The sequence below is a fragment of the Melanotaenia boesemani genome, chromosome 8, assembly GCF_017639745.1.
Source record: "Melanotaenia boesemani isolate fMelBoe1 chromosome 8, fMelBoe1.pri, whole genome shotgun sequence".
In the NCBI taxonomy this organism is placed as follows: Eukaryota; Metazoa; Chordata; class Actinopteri; order Atheriniformes; family Melanotaeniidae; genus Melanotaenia; species Melanotaenia boesemani.
This window is the reverse complement of record NC_055689.1, coordinates 24,558,248-24,572,914: the sequence shown is the minus strand read 5'-3', so window position 1 is coordinate 24,572,914 and position 14,667 is coordinate 24,558,248. Positions and strand designations below refer to the sequence as shown.

The window sequence follows — 14,667 nt, the reverse complement described above, 5'->3', positions numbered from 1 at the left end:
AAGACCCCCTCGGAGACTGGACCCACTGGCGGGAGAGGAGCGCGGAAACCATCCACCTCCTCGGAAACAGGAACTGACTGGCTGGACAGAACCAGGGGCTGGAGAGGAGCGTCTCGCTCTGAGACCCCCTCGGGAACTGGACCCACTGGCGGGAAAGGAGCGTCGAACCCGTCGACCTCCTCGGAAACAGGAACTGACAGGCTGGACCGAACCAGGGGCTGGAGAGGAGCGTCTCGCTCTGAGACCCCCTCGGAGACTGGACCCACTGGCGGGAGAGGAGCGTCAAATCCGTCGACCTCCTCGGACACTTGTGCTGACCTCGGACGGGTGAGCGCCGGACAGGACCGTTGCGCTGGTGTCGGACACTGTAGAGCCGGGACTGACCGGGGAGCAGGCGTCGGAGGCTGCAGAGCTGAACAGGACTGGGAAGCAGACATGGGAGTCTGTAGGACCGGGGCTGTTCGTGGCTGTGGCGTCGGACGCTGTAGAGCCGGGACTGACCGGGGAGCAGGCGTCGGAGGCTGCAGAGCTGAACAGGACTGGGAAGCAGACATGGGAGTCTGTAGGACCGGGGCTGTTCGTGGCTGTGGCGTCGGACGCTGTAGAGCCGGGACTGACCGGGGAGCAGGCGTCGGAGGCTGCAGAGCTGAACAGGACTGGGAAGCAGACATGGGAGTCTGTAGGACCGGGGCTGATCGTGGCTGTGGCGTCGGACGCTGTAGAGCCGGGACTGACCGTGGCTGTGGCGTCGGACGCTGTGGAGCCAGACAGGACCGGGGAACAGGCTCAGGGGACGTGAGCCTGGGAGCTGGAGGCGACACAGGGGACGTGAGCCTGGGAGCTGGAGGCGACACAGGGGACGTGAGCCTGGGAGCTGTAGTGCTTAAGTAAGATATTTATCCAGCACCCACTGAACTGGATCCCTCTGCAGACATGTGTTCCACTCAGATCTATTTGTTTTTTCCTACATCACTGAAACTATTAGATCCTGCTATTGAAAAACAAACTCTGAATGTCAAAAAATACTTTTGAATTTAAGTAAAGTAGACCTAAAAAAATTAATGGTGTATAAATACTATTTAATGCTGGTTGTGAATCTTGTTTACTCCCCTGTTCGGCAGGCAGGCAGGCAGGATCTCTGAGCAGAGCAAAAATACGGTAAATTAGGCAAGCAAATAACAAGGTGATCAAAAACATGTGTAGGAGCCATATTAGTATTTGCATATTTATGAGGTGGCACAGGTGACATGCAGCATCGGCATCTGGGTGGTGGGTGTGGTGCTGTGGGCGTGTGTGTGTGTCACGAAGTTTGAAAGGTACCAACTCACAGGTGTTTTAGATGAATGGATGAGGAAGTGGGGTGAGCTCGGTGGTGGTCACATTTCTGTTGACTGTGTTATCACATAAGATATAGCATAAGCCTGTTTCAGCCCCACATGCCTCCAAACAGTCAGACGTCCTTCGTTGTGTCAGAATAGAAAAACGCTCGGTTTCACAACAGTGCAAATGAGCAAATTTCACCATCGGAGGTGATATTGCTCTAGGGTTGTGTAAATGAGCCGTGCAGTTCAGCTGCCACATTAGCAGGCTTGTCTTATAGGTCAGAGCCACATACATATAAAGCTTATTCATGGAAGAAAGGGGGTGGGGGGTGGTTTGAATTTGCATCATCAACATTATGTGGTTTTCAGGTGGCAATGAATCTCCAGCAAAGTTTTGAAATATACAGTTTGGCTTGTTTTATGTGATTAACTTCAAAAAGTGTTAAATCAGAACAAATAGTTGTTGTGGTGTCTGCCTCCAAAAAAATAATATAACATATAAGGTCTTTACTAGCTGCCCTAATGTGAGGAGAAAGTGATACCCAAAGAAAGCCAAGTTTTAAATGCTGGTTTGAAAAAGGTACTAAGATCACCTTTCCATCTTTCTTCTGCTCTCTGGCTTTTTATTTGCCATTAACTCCTTTCCCTCCCTCCACTCCTTCCCTTTACTCCTTCCCAGTCAGTGAAGTATTTCAATTTTCTAGATATCAGAAGATTAACTAGCAACAACCATATGGTATCATATATGTCCCCCCCCCCTCCCCACTAATCTCACCTTCACCTGTGAGTCTTCAGATTTGGAGATAAATTAGACTTTATGTGTTGCTACATGAGGGAGACAATGACGTGGAGTATTGGTAGTCAAATCAATTTCCCTTGACATTTTTGGTGAAATCACTGAAAGCACCTTTAGGTAAAACAATAGTGGGAGGCCACCAGAAATAATGATTGTGATGCTATTACACATGACATTTCATTATTGGAGATACTATATAATAGAATAGCTGGATAGAAGAGAAAGCTGGACTTCAAGGTGTTCATAAGTGATCTTGCCAGGGAGAAAGCTACATGTTGGGCTCTTGGTGAAAAAGACTGAGCAAGGGCAGTGATTGTGAATGGGATTGCAAGAGCTTGACTCAGCAACAGTGTACCTTTACCTCTCCTTGATATCTTATTTTACAAAGTTCTACCTTTTAAAATGTGATTATTTAATTTTAAAGACGGCTCCCAGCCATTGTTTGGCTGTAAATCTCCACAGGGGTTTGCTTGTGACCGTATTACATTCAGTTCATATAATACAATAAACCATGTGAGGTCCTGCTATTTTTTATTTCTGAGCCTACCTAATGTATTTCACCATTTGCTTCTGATTTAGTGATAACGCTTACAATACTATAAATCATAAAAAAAGAGTGGCCATTTTGTTTTTGATGGTGTTTTAGCTGAGATTCGATTTGTTTCTCTATAGATTATAAGTGCATTTAATTTTCATAGGAGAGGTTATTTTGTATTTAGGTTTTGTATTTTAAGTAATTGATCATGAGATAATTAATTGTTTAAGTATTTAAAAAAAGATAGGTTTTAAAATATAAAGTATCCGTCTTGCAGCAAATAACTGAATCTAAATGAACTTCATTGTATTTTTAATGCTTCCCCTACCAAGTAGCCTAACTGTCACGTTTTTCTTTTTACAAATATAGGTATGATGGTCAAAATATCATTAAAATTGCTAATTGTATGTTTTACAGTATCAAAATTTTCAGAGGGGGCCCACTTTTCAGTTTCTTTTCCAAAATCTCTGGCAGTGGCCCTGGTTTGTGGAACCCGATTTTTTCTTTCAGATTAATATTGAGCTTTTTTCCTATAGGCAGGAAAACGGCATAAAATTGTTGGGCTAATGAGATGACAAAACATCCACCAGTATCCAAGTGATGTTGCTTAAGGCCCTGCAGGGTAAAAAAATTATTTAATCGGGTTCTTTTTAAGAAATTACATGCTGTTAAGAAACAGCATGACACACTTAAGTTACAGTCTTACACATAATCATTAACAAATTTATGAAAGAGATTTTATGATTTTTGGTCCTTGGTCCTCTACATAAGAATCCGACTGAACTCTGCTTCACAGTTAATGAATTTTGACGATCACTTTGTTCATGGCAGGAGGAATTCTTTGGAAATGATCACTCAAATGGATGTTGTCCAAATGGATCACGTACCAGTTGCACAACTCTGCCACGCAAAGAGCTGACCTGCAGAATATTTAAGAATGAGCTAGCAGAGTGCTGACAGGGAGATAATCGGCCATCATGGCAGCCCTGTGCTGCTGCCAGGAAGCCCTGGAGCCTGCTGATTCTGTGTCAACTCAGTGAGCTGACCCATCCAATTCCCACAATGGAGAGAGCAGGTGATTCATTTACTTAGGGATATTTATGATGGAAATGGCCTGCATACTTTTTAAGATATTAAGAATAGCTTTAATTTACAGAATACATCATTTTTTTCTACTTGCAGATTAGAGCTTAACTTAAGACGCAAAGCGTACCAAATGAAAACCTCTCTGAACACCCCTTGTTTGAGCTTTTAGATAAGTTAAAAACAAAGGGTGTGGTGACCACTGTATCTCAATATATTTTTAAAAACTATTACTGTTCTAGATGCATTATAGAGAAGGGATAAATTAGATTGGGACTCCAATTTTGACTGGAATGAGGTATAGAATAATATAATTTTATCTTCTAGAAATCCGGATTATCAGATTATTCAGTATTAATTTGTGCCTAGAACTTATTTGACACCCTGCAAGCTTTACCGCATAAAGGTCCTGGATAACTCTTTATGTACATTATGCTCTCAGAATAAACGGGGGACTTTCATACATATGGTCTGGGAATGCAAAACTGTTGTCAGGTTTTGGAAAGAAGTTGCAGCTGCACTAACTTTGATAATAGCACAAAATATTCCAGTAAATCCTCAAACACTTATTTTAAACAATTTATCTATGACAAATGCATCCCAATGTGAAAAACAGATACTACTTGCTGGTCTAACAGCAGCAAAAAACTGCAGTGAGATGGAAACCACGACATAAGCCCAATATGTCACATTGGCATTTGGCTTTTCTTGGTATAATTTATTTGGAAATATCTACAGGCCAAACCCATAATGCAAAGCAACCAAATATTTTATTTTGGCATATAGCATATATATGAATAAATATATTTGCTCACAAAAAAAACTAAACAATTACCTACCCTCTAATCATTTTGTTCCACGGCACCTCTCCAAACTTAATCGTCATGAATTATCCACAACATTAAGTGTTCAATATACACAGCCCCCATTGACAGACTGCTCTTAGCACTGTTAAGTCTATGGAATCATGAAAGAATAACAGCTACTTTGAACTTAAAGGTTTATATTTGGGCTTTCTTTCTGGCTGGTCTTTTTCATACGCATATGTTGTGAAAAATAACTCCACTTGAAGAATGTTTGACTTGTATGAGAAGACACAGGTGGCCACCAATATAAATTCAAAATGTTTCTGAAAGTACTCATGGGAAGTGTGCTGTTCAGTTAATTATGTGAGAGAACTGGGCAAAGTTCTTCCTGTATCCCTTCTCCTCCGAGTGTACTCAGACTTCCTATCCCATCCCATATCTTTACTCAACTCCTGTGCATGCTCTGCTTGAGAATGACGCCCCTGTCCTGTTCCCAAGATGCTAAGACTTCTGACCCTGTCCACTCTTTACAGGTAAAAATCACCCATGTCCTTAGAAACCTCAAGAGATCAGATGGTTGTAGGTTTCGCCCTAGCATTTAATGTATGTTGCTTTTTTTTTTTTTTTTTTTTTTTTCTTCTTCTTCTTTAGCATGAATGCTCTGTGGTGTAGCTGTGTTGGAAACCTATTTGAAAAGATATTACCATTAATACTGGACAATCATCTTTACTCTGCCCAAATGCTTGCCTGACCTTTTCCCTGCTCCTAGTGTTATCTCTGAAATTGTGTAAAAGAAATTCCCCTGGTCCCCCTTATTGTAGCGCGGTCCAGAGAACCAACCTTTTCCTGACTGGAATCTCAAAAGGTGCTTTTGTGTTTTTCCATTTCACCACATTAAGATTTCTTGTGAATTTCCACAACCACTTTGGGACAGTCCATTTATTCCTTTGTACCCATCTGTATATTTGGACAAAAGCAATCAGCCCTTCATATAGTTTAATTAGCTTTTCTGAGTTAGCTTTTATCCTTGCACTTTGTCATGGAGAAAGACCATTCAGGAAATAAAAAAGGTGCCATATTCGCCTCATATGTCCTACCTGTTGACTCTTTTTTCCCCCTTCTTCACTTGATCCTATCAGTACGAAGAGTCCCACCAAGATTTGCCATTCAACCCACCGACCAAGAAGTGATACCAGGCGGTAGCGTCAGCTTGACCTGCGTGGCAGTGGGCTCGCCAATGCCCTATGTCAAGTGGATGATGGGTGGGAAGGATCTGACCAAGGAGGACGAAATGCCAATAGGACGCAACGTGCTGGAAGTTACTAACATCCATGAATCAGCCAACTACACCTGCATAGGCATGTCTTCTCTTGGCATAATAGAAGCGACAGCTCAGGTTACTGTGAAAGGTAAGTGCCATTCTTCTCTAAATGTTCAGAGTCGGTTTTCTGTCTACTGCTAATGTGAATGCTTGGATTTATTCATAAAATATAAAATATTTAAAATCAGAATCAGAATACTTTATTAATCCCGGAGGAAATTGTGCGCACACAGTTGCTCCATACCAAATAAAGGATGAGATAAAGATAAAAATCACAATAAGAAATATCACAAACTAGTTAAGATATCTATATAAACGGACAAAGGATAAATCCTGCCAGTGAGTAATATTTACAGTATTCATATGATTAACAGTAAAAATGTAAATGCAGTGCAGAGTGTTAATGTAAATGTATAACAGTGAATGTTGTTGCTATATGGAGGAGTTGTACAGTTTGATGGCCACAGGTAGGAATGATTTCCTGTGTTGTTCAGTGGAGTATTTAGGTGGTATCAGTCTCTCACTGAATGTACTCCTGTGACTGATCAGCAGGTTGTGAAGCAGGTGGGAGGTATTGTTCAGTATTGTCTTTATTATGGACAACATTCTCCTCTCCAACACCACCGTCAGAGAGTCCAGCTCCATCCGCACAACATTACTGGCTTTGCAGATCAGTTTGTTAGTGTCTGCAACCCTCAGCCTGCTGCCCCAGCATGCAACAGCTTAGAGCAGGGGTAGCCAACGTTGGTGCTCGAAGGCCCCTATCCGGCAGGTTTTCCAGATTTCGCTGCTCCAGCACACCTGACTCAAATTAAATGGCCTATAAGGATCTCCACAATGACTCGTTAGTTTAAGTCAGATGTGTTGGAGCATGGAAATCTGGAAAACCTGCTGGATTGGATTGAGGATCAACGTTGGCTACCCTTGGCTTAGAGGATAGCACTGGCCATAACAGACTTATAAAACACCCTAACCAGTGTTTGGGAGATGTTAAACGACCTTAGCCAGCTCAAAAAATAGAGACGGCTCTGGCCGTCCTTGTAAAGTGCAGTAGTGTTCTTAACCCAGTCCAGTTTATTGTCAATATGCACTCCAAGGTGTTACGCCCCCAGGCTTTTCTGCCTGCAGCCGTATATGCAAATACTGCTGTGCTGCTGCATTGAGATGATTGGCTGAAAGGACAGGCTCCACCCTCCACCACCAGGATTGGTCGCCAGCAGTTCAGGTCCTTTCAGGCTGGCCACTCAGGAATCCTCCTCACCTTGAAATACCACGGATTACCTTCATTCGGGGCTGCTGTGTACTGTCAGGACACAGTTTTCCATTTTGGGATTGATTTCTTTGAGAGAGGTGTTGATTGTGGGCTACTCTGTGTGAGTAAACTGTCAGTAAGGACGTACACTTGTTATCGGACACCTTCAGTGAAGCTTGATTTTCGTTTACGTGAGTTTTGAGTAATAGTTGGCATTTGTATTTGTTTGATTCTAGAATCTTTTGTGTTGGATTATACTGAACCTGCCACTTGTCTTTGTGTTATGTTGTTTTTTTTGTACATATTGTAAATAAAAATTGTTACATATACTATATATATATATATATATATATATATATATATATATATATATATATATATATATATATTAGTAAGAACCTGATTCCGTCTCGTTTTGTTACCCACCTTTCTTCCCCTGGACTTAGGGGGTTCGTAACACGAAGTATTTGTAATCCTTCACCACTTCCACATTGACGCCCTGTATAGAAACAGGTGTTGCTGGTGTTCTGGATCTCCTAAAATCTATAATCAGTTCCTTAGTCTTTGTCACATTAAGCTGCAGATGATTCTGCTCACACCATGTGACAAAGGAGTCCACAGTAGCTTGATATTCAACCTCATCTCCACCGATACATCCAACTACAGTAGAGTCATCAGAAAACGTCTGAAGGTGGCAGGTCTCTGTGCAGCAGCTGAAATCAGATGTGTAGAGGGTGTAAAGAAAGGGGGAGAGGACCGTCCCTTGTGGTGTTTCAGTGTTGCTGACCACTGTGTCCGACACACAGTGCCGCAGGCGCACACGCTGTGGTCTTCTGGTCAGGTAGTCCACAATTCAGAACACAAGAGAATCATCCACCTGCATCATTGTCAGCTTCTCACCCAGCGATGCAGGTGGATGATTAGCTTGTGTCCTAAAAGCTGAATTGTCTACCTTTAAATGGCCCCTGGATAGAGTTAATATTTAGCTACTTGGGTGCTACACATGATGTGTCACATCTTTTCTCCGTTTGAGTTTTTCTCTGTTTTCTCTACTTTTTTGTCTAAATTTTGGGAATTGTTGTCTAAAAGTGTTAAATGTCCAATTTCCCTCAAATTACCTAAAAAGCTAAGTTCGAATAAGCTCAAATGTGTTGCTTCTCTGTTTTTCTTCCTCAGCCTTACCAAAGCCCCCCACCTCAGTAACTGTGACTGAGACCACAGCTACCAGTGTGACTCTTACATGGGATTCGGGGAACCCTGACCAGGTATCCTACTATATGATCCAATACAGAGCCAAGTCCTCAGACAACGGCTACCAAGAAGTGGAGCGTGTGGCTACCACACGATACAGCATCGGTGGACTCAGTCCGTACTCTGAATATGAATTTCGCGTCATGGCTGTCAACAACATTGGCCGCGGGCCTCCCAGTGACCCAGTGGAGACCCGTACAGGTGAACAAGCCCCCTCCTCACCGCCTCTGCACATTCAAGCACGCATGCTGAGTGCCAGCACAATGCTCGTCCAGTGGGCACCACCAGATGAGCCCAACGGGCAAATTAGGGGTTACCGGGTCTACTACAGCACTGACATGACGGCTCCACTTAGCGCCTGGCAGAAGCACAACACAGATGTTTGCAGCCTGACAATCATCTCAGGGCTGATTCCTGATACCACCTACAGCCTCAGGGTGCTGGGCTTCACCTCTGTGGGTGACGGGCCACCCTCTGACATCCTGCAAGTCAAAACACAGCAGGGAGGTGAGCAGCCAGCCCCTGTGTGTGGCTCTAAGGGTTGTTCATGTGTGTAAAAATCAGGAATGTATTGCTAGCTGAAGGAATGTTATCTGATTTCTGTATTGTAATGTGGGGAACATTTAACATGAAGAATCCTCATTTTGTTCCTTCTATTCCTCAACTTGTGCCATCTCACCTGTCTCATGCCAGTGCCTGCCCAGCCATCTAGCTTTGAGGCTGAAGCTGTGCTGGACACACGCATCGTACTAACTTGGCTGTGGCCAGTACAGGACCCCATCACCAAGTATGAGCTGCAGTACTGGGAGGCTGGCTCAGATAACAAGGTTAGAATACCAACAACAAGTTATAACTAATTTATGGCCAGAGAGTCTCTCCTACACTGAGTTTGTCTCATCTTTGACTGCAAAAAGCATAGACGAATGAATCTTCCTCTTTATGATGCAATTTCTCTGAGTGAGAGGTGTCAGCTGAGGCTGTGTTATTGTAGTAATGCAGTCACGTCCCCAGCTGACGAGAGGAATCTACTGTAGACACACACAGACAGTTGTTGGATTCTGTTGAGGCCATTCATTTGACTCTGTTGAACCACAGCACCAGTTGAGGGCAAATTGTTTTTGGAACAAGCTGCTCTCACATTTGGCTCCAAGCTCTTCTTTGCTGCATGTACGACTGGGAGGATTTTAGTGGAAGATTAAATAATATTGTCACAACAAAACACATGAGTAGATTTGTGCATCTGAGTCTGTTTTTATTCATTTCTTTCGTTCCAATTCTAAACCCTCCAGATACATGTGACATTCAACCCAGCGGGCTCCTACGCTGTGGATGGTTTAAAGCCTGACACCTTGTACCATTTCTCCCTGGCTGCTCGCTCTGAAATGGGTTTAGGTGTCTACACTCAGCCCATCGAGGCCCGTACCGCTCAGTCCAGTAAGTACACCATTTCTGTCCCCCACGCTGTCTCTCTCTCTCTTGTCTGCTTTACCTGCTTGTTATTTACTTGATTTTTGTTATTTTGTTTGATTTCAAAACAGTCATTCATCCTCTTATAGGAAAAGAAAAGGTTTAATGTAGAAAGACAAATGCTTCATGTTCTGCATTTCCATGCATCAGTTTCATCCAATAACCACTAAGATACCTTAACTATCTGTCTTTTACTTTAGCTCGAGAAACAAAACCTTTTTTGTGCTTCAGAACAGATCTGTTGATAAACAATCTCAAAATAATATTTTGATTCTCTGACATTGTTGCCTTCTCTCTAAGCAAGACAAGGGGGATGAGATGTGACGCAGATTGAATAACTGACACTGCTAAAACTAGCTGTGGTGATGCCTGCTGTGAACAATCACTCTATTGGTGGGCTGTTTGTAAATGAAAAGAAAATCACTTATTTCTAAGTAAAAGAAAACTCAGAGCGCTAAGAACTAACTGTGGATATTCTTTCCATGTATGTGAGATGCTTTACGCTTCGAGGTTTTATCTTGTGGTCTGGCAAGACTTCCTTTGCTCCGCATGTAATTTGATCAGAACAAATCAAAGCCTGACTGGAGCTGTAGTGCTTAAAATATTAATCCAGCACCCACTGAACTGGATCCCTCTGCAGACTTGTTCGACTCAGATCTATTTGTTTTTCCTACAAGACTGAAAGTATTAGATCCTGGTATTGAAAAACAAACTGAATATCAAAAAATACTTTTAAATTCAAGTAAAGTAGACCTAAAAAAATTAATGGTGTATAAATACTATTTAATGCTGGTTGTGAAACTTGTTTACTTCCCTGTAAAGATGCTTTTCTTTCATGCCTGCACTTCATTGAAAGAAAACCTTAGCTTATCACAGCTTCAAACCATAAAGGAAGGTGACAAGTAGCACATGGATAAGCCAGAATTTCATTGTTGTGCCATGTTTCTATCATTACATAATTTAATTTTCTCATTCATTTCATTCAGAATGTCTTTTCCCTCTTTGTGTTTTACGTTGTATGCAAGTGTCCCCGGGTTGACACCCACACATGCCTCCTAACAGTCAGACGTCCATCGTTGTGTCAGAATGGAAAAATGCTCGGTTTCACAACAGTGCAAATGAGCAAATTATCAATTATTAATATCACCTTTCCATCTTTCTTCTGCTCTCTGGCTTTTTATTTGTCATTAACTCTTTTCCCTCCCTCCACCCCTTCCGTTACCTCTTTATTCCATCTTTCCCAGGCCTGCTAACTTTTATCAAATCCCCTGAGGACCAGATGGGCATTTCAGGCGGAGTTGCATCGTTTGTGTGCCAGGCCACCGGAGAGCCCAAGCCCAGAATCACCTGGATGACAAACGGCAAGACACTAAGCTCTCATCGCTTCGAGGTGGGTACTTGGCCATTGATTTTTACAGACATGTATGCTCAAAATGCAGGTGAACACAAATATTGCATGTGACAAAATATTACAGGCTTCGGCTTTTGTCTCAAGAAAGATGCACTCACACATACATTCATTGAATCGCCCTGTTATTTAGCATTAAACCAAATCCTCTCCTATCCACCTGAAACCAAAAAAAAAAAAATCTTCTCTCTAACTTCACTCCATCTTAGTTCTTACAGTCCTCTTCATCTCCTTCCATCTTTTCTTCTTTTCATTTTTTCTTACCTTCATCCTTCTCTGTCTCTCAGCATCACCATTTCTGCCTATACACTCCTTTAATGTATTACCTGAAGTGTTTTCCTTCCTCTTTTGAACACAAATGAACACAGGCAAATGCCTTAGGTAGAAAATCTCACTGTTACAGACTAGTCCTGTTTCTGTAACAGTGAGCCGTTCTCACCGATGCGCTGTAGCCCCGAGACCTTCTGATCAGGAGGAGCTTCATGTGAGAAGTTTACTCAGGAAGCTCCTTGATATAAAACATTGTGTGGAATTAATGCGTGAAATCTGCTGGAATGTAACTTTGGTAACTTTAGATTTACATTCCAAGTTGAGATTATGTAATAAAATGTTTGCTGGGTTTCTTTTGGGTATAGTGTCTCCTATATTCTCATGTTACTTCATTAATAGAACTATTTGCTAAATATTTTCAGGAGTCGCAAAGAACCTTTGCATCAGAAAAAGAGAAAAAAACAGAAATAAAGTACAAAGCAGTCATCTGCAATTTAAAATGAATTGGAAAAGTAAAAGAGATCACTAGAAATAACATTCCTGCTCTTTTTGCTTTGCTGTGGCTTTCACAGGTGATTGAATTTGATGACGGCTCAGGCTCCGTACTGCGGATCCAGCCGCTGCGCACCCACAGAGACGAAGCCATTTACGAGTGCACAGCCACTAACAGCATTGGCGAGATCAACACCAGTGCCAAGCTTACAGTGCTGGAAGGTAAGATAAGTCTGTCTTTAATTTTTTTACTTGCTTTCTCTCTCTATTTTGCTTTGACACTCACTCTTCTCAGCTGTTTCCCCCTTTACCTCCTGCCAATGGTTTTTGAAGCCTTTATTCCAATACATCCAAAAGCAAATATCTGTGTTTGCCTAAATAATTCATGCGTAAACATTTGCTAAATCTGTGGATTCCGGGTATTGGCAGTGTCACGGAGGAACAGGTATACCTTAATCTAAACTCCACAAGGTTCAAGAAAATGCAAGAAATGCGTTTTTAAATAAGGTAGGAAAAATCTCCCCAATGTATGACTTGGAATATAATTGTATTTTTAGACTTACTTTCATATTGCTGGTTATAAAGCAGTATTTACCCTTTTCCCTAGTTTTGTTTAGCCTTGTCATGCATTTGTCATAAGGAAACAAAGTTACAACCAATAAGTCGTGCTTACCGATTAAAATCCTTATGTGGTGCATATGAACATTCATAAAAAAATGAGTAATCCCCTGCCTGTCCATGGATGCTTCACATAAAATATATAAACAATATTTTGGTATATGAGCATTTCCTACATGTATGACTGCAGGCTATGTTTGACCTCCGCAGACCCCCCTTCCTTTACTTGCTCATAGAATTAATCTATCTGATTTACATGTTTATCTCTTTAAACAGTCTTCCATGTCACTGAGCAGTAAGCAATTTTTTTTCTTCAATTGATTATAATTTAGTCATGTGACTACTAGTCACCACAGGAGTTGATTTCATTAGAAACTTTGCCAGAAGGAGGATAAATGCTGTCCATAGCATTGCACTTGCATTATAGCAGATCCCCTCTCATTCACACACAGCCTTCCCATTCTCTGTTCAAATCCCATCTTTCTTTCACCCATCCTTTCTTTTTTCCTCTGTCCACGCCAGTTTGATGATATCATCACCTTGGCTTGCGTAATCTTCCCGAAGGGACTTTTCATCAGTACAAAGAGAGGTTTTCTATTTACCCCTCTCTGCACAGTATCATGAAAAATATTGTTGCATGCACAAGCAAACAGCACTGACTTGATCTGAAGATCGTGAGAATGTGATATGATTAATCAGTTTCAGTGTTATAGGGACAAAAAGTACACCAGGGTTGAACTCCTTCTGTTAGTGAAATGAGGAATATGGATAGTAATACTCAACGATGAGCAACTGTTCTCATCAGCAAAATTGCTTTATTGTGGCTTGTGTTGATGGTCCTTCTCCATGTCAACACCTGAGCTGCTTTCAGCTCAATGTTTCAACCAAACAAATCAAAACAATCTAGGTTCATGTTCTCAGCTTACAATCTCCAGTGACGCCTTCTGCTTAATCCACCCAGAGCAAAAATGCAGACAGCCAAAGGAAAATGGTGAAGTTGATGTCTTTGTCAAACCTTTGGAAAGGTATAGAAAGAAATACTTTTCCTTTCATTTATATTTGTTTGAGACCATGATCCCAAAGAGCCATGTTATCCATTTAATTTACCAATGAGCCATGACAATAGATCAATACCAAATAAAATCATTCCAGTATATTTGGAGGTGACTGCAAATGATCCCTAAATGAGGCACATTATGGTTCACACAAAGTTATTGTGCAGCCTTTTAGAGAGCAGAATGGAGGCTGTTTCAGGTTTATCATAAACAATAGATACCAAGATTATCAAAACCTCAACATAAGCCAATATGAGCAAAAATAAAATAATCAGGACCCAGAAACACACAAGCAGTTTTAGCGCAAATCTCACACACACACACTTAAAGCTCTCAGGAAAACAGGAGACATGCAGTCTGCATTTCACCCCAACCAGGGAAACTGCCATTTGGTATTTACATAAATGCACATAAGGATCAATATGTTGGCATTTAAACCTCTGGCAGGAAAAGGATTTACTCACTCTCATTGCTTCAGCCATATGAGTGCGAGAAATACCCCTCTTATCAGATCCTGGAGCAGCAATTAGACGGGGTAATCTGGAGAAAATATAAATGCATGTGTCAGTGAGTCACCGTTAGGATGCATCTGAAGAGTCAAGTAAAAGAAAATATTATTTCCCATCTCATTTTTACTAATTTCTCTTTCTTTCAAAAGCAATGAGCTGATCAGTGTTGGATATCATGAAAACAAAACAAGACAGGGTTAGTAGCACATCATGTCATACTTTGTTGCAGTGAGCATGCGTGTTCGTTCATGTGAATATGTATGTATATGTGTGTCTCTAGTTCCAGCTGAGAACTAGTCTTAATGTGCAGACCTGCTCTAGAACTGAAGTTTTCTTCTGTTGACGTGGCACCTTCTCTTCATAAAAGATGTAGCTCTTTTAAACTTCAGTGTATTAACAGAGTTGTGCATCAAGTCATTGGTTATTTGTGCTATGAAATCAGAACGGTCTCACCATCAGTGTCATGTGGTCACATGACTGCT

The 14,667-nt window shown here is 41.7% G+C and overlaps 1 protein-coding gene across 3 annotated transcripts in view; it reads left to right on the top strand.

The window, feature by feature from the left end:
* Positions 1 to 14,667, top strand: part of LOC121645245 (receptor-type tyrosine-protein phosphatase F-like) — a 66,177-nt gene that overhangs the window by 15,125 nt on the left and 36,385 nt on the right. For all 3 annotated transcript variants that reach the window (XM_041993641.1, XM_041993637.1, XM_041993638.1), the window contains exons 3-8: positions 5,682 to 5,951; positions 8,292 to 8,873; positions 9,060 to 9,193; positions 9,656 to 9,800; positions 11,078 to 11,223; positions 12,084 to 12,225. In XM_041993641.1, coding sequence (XP_041849575.1) covers positions 5,682 to 5,951; positions 8,292 to 8,873; positions 9,060 to 9,193; positions 9,656 to 9,800; positions 11,078 to 11,223; positions 12,084 to 12,225 — 1,419 coding nt within the window. The remainder of the gene's footprint in view (positions 1 to 5,681; positions 5,952 to 8,291; positions 8,874 to 9,059; positions 9,194 to 9,655; positions 9,801 to 11,077; positions 11,224 to 12,083; positions 12,226 to 14,667) is intronic.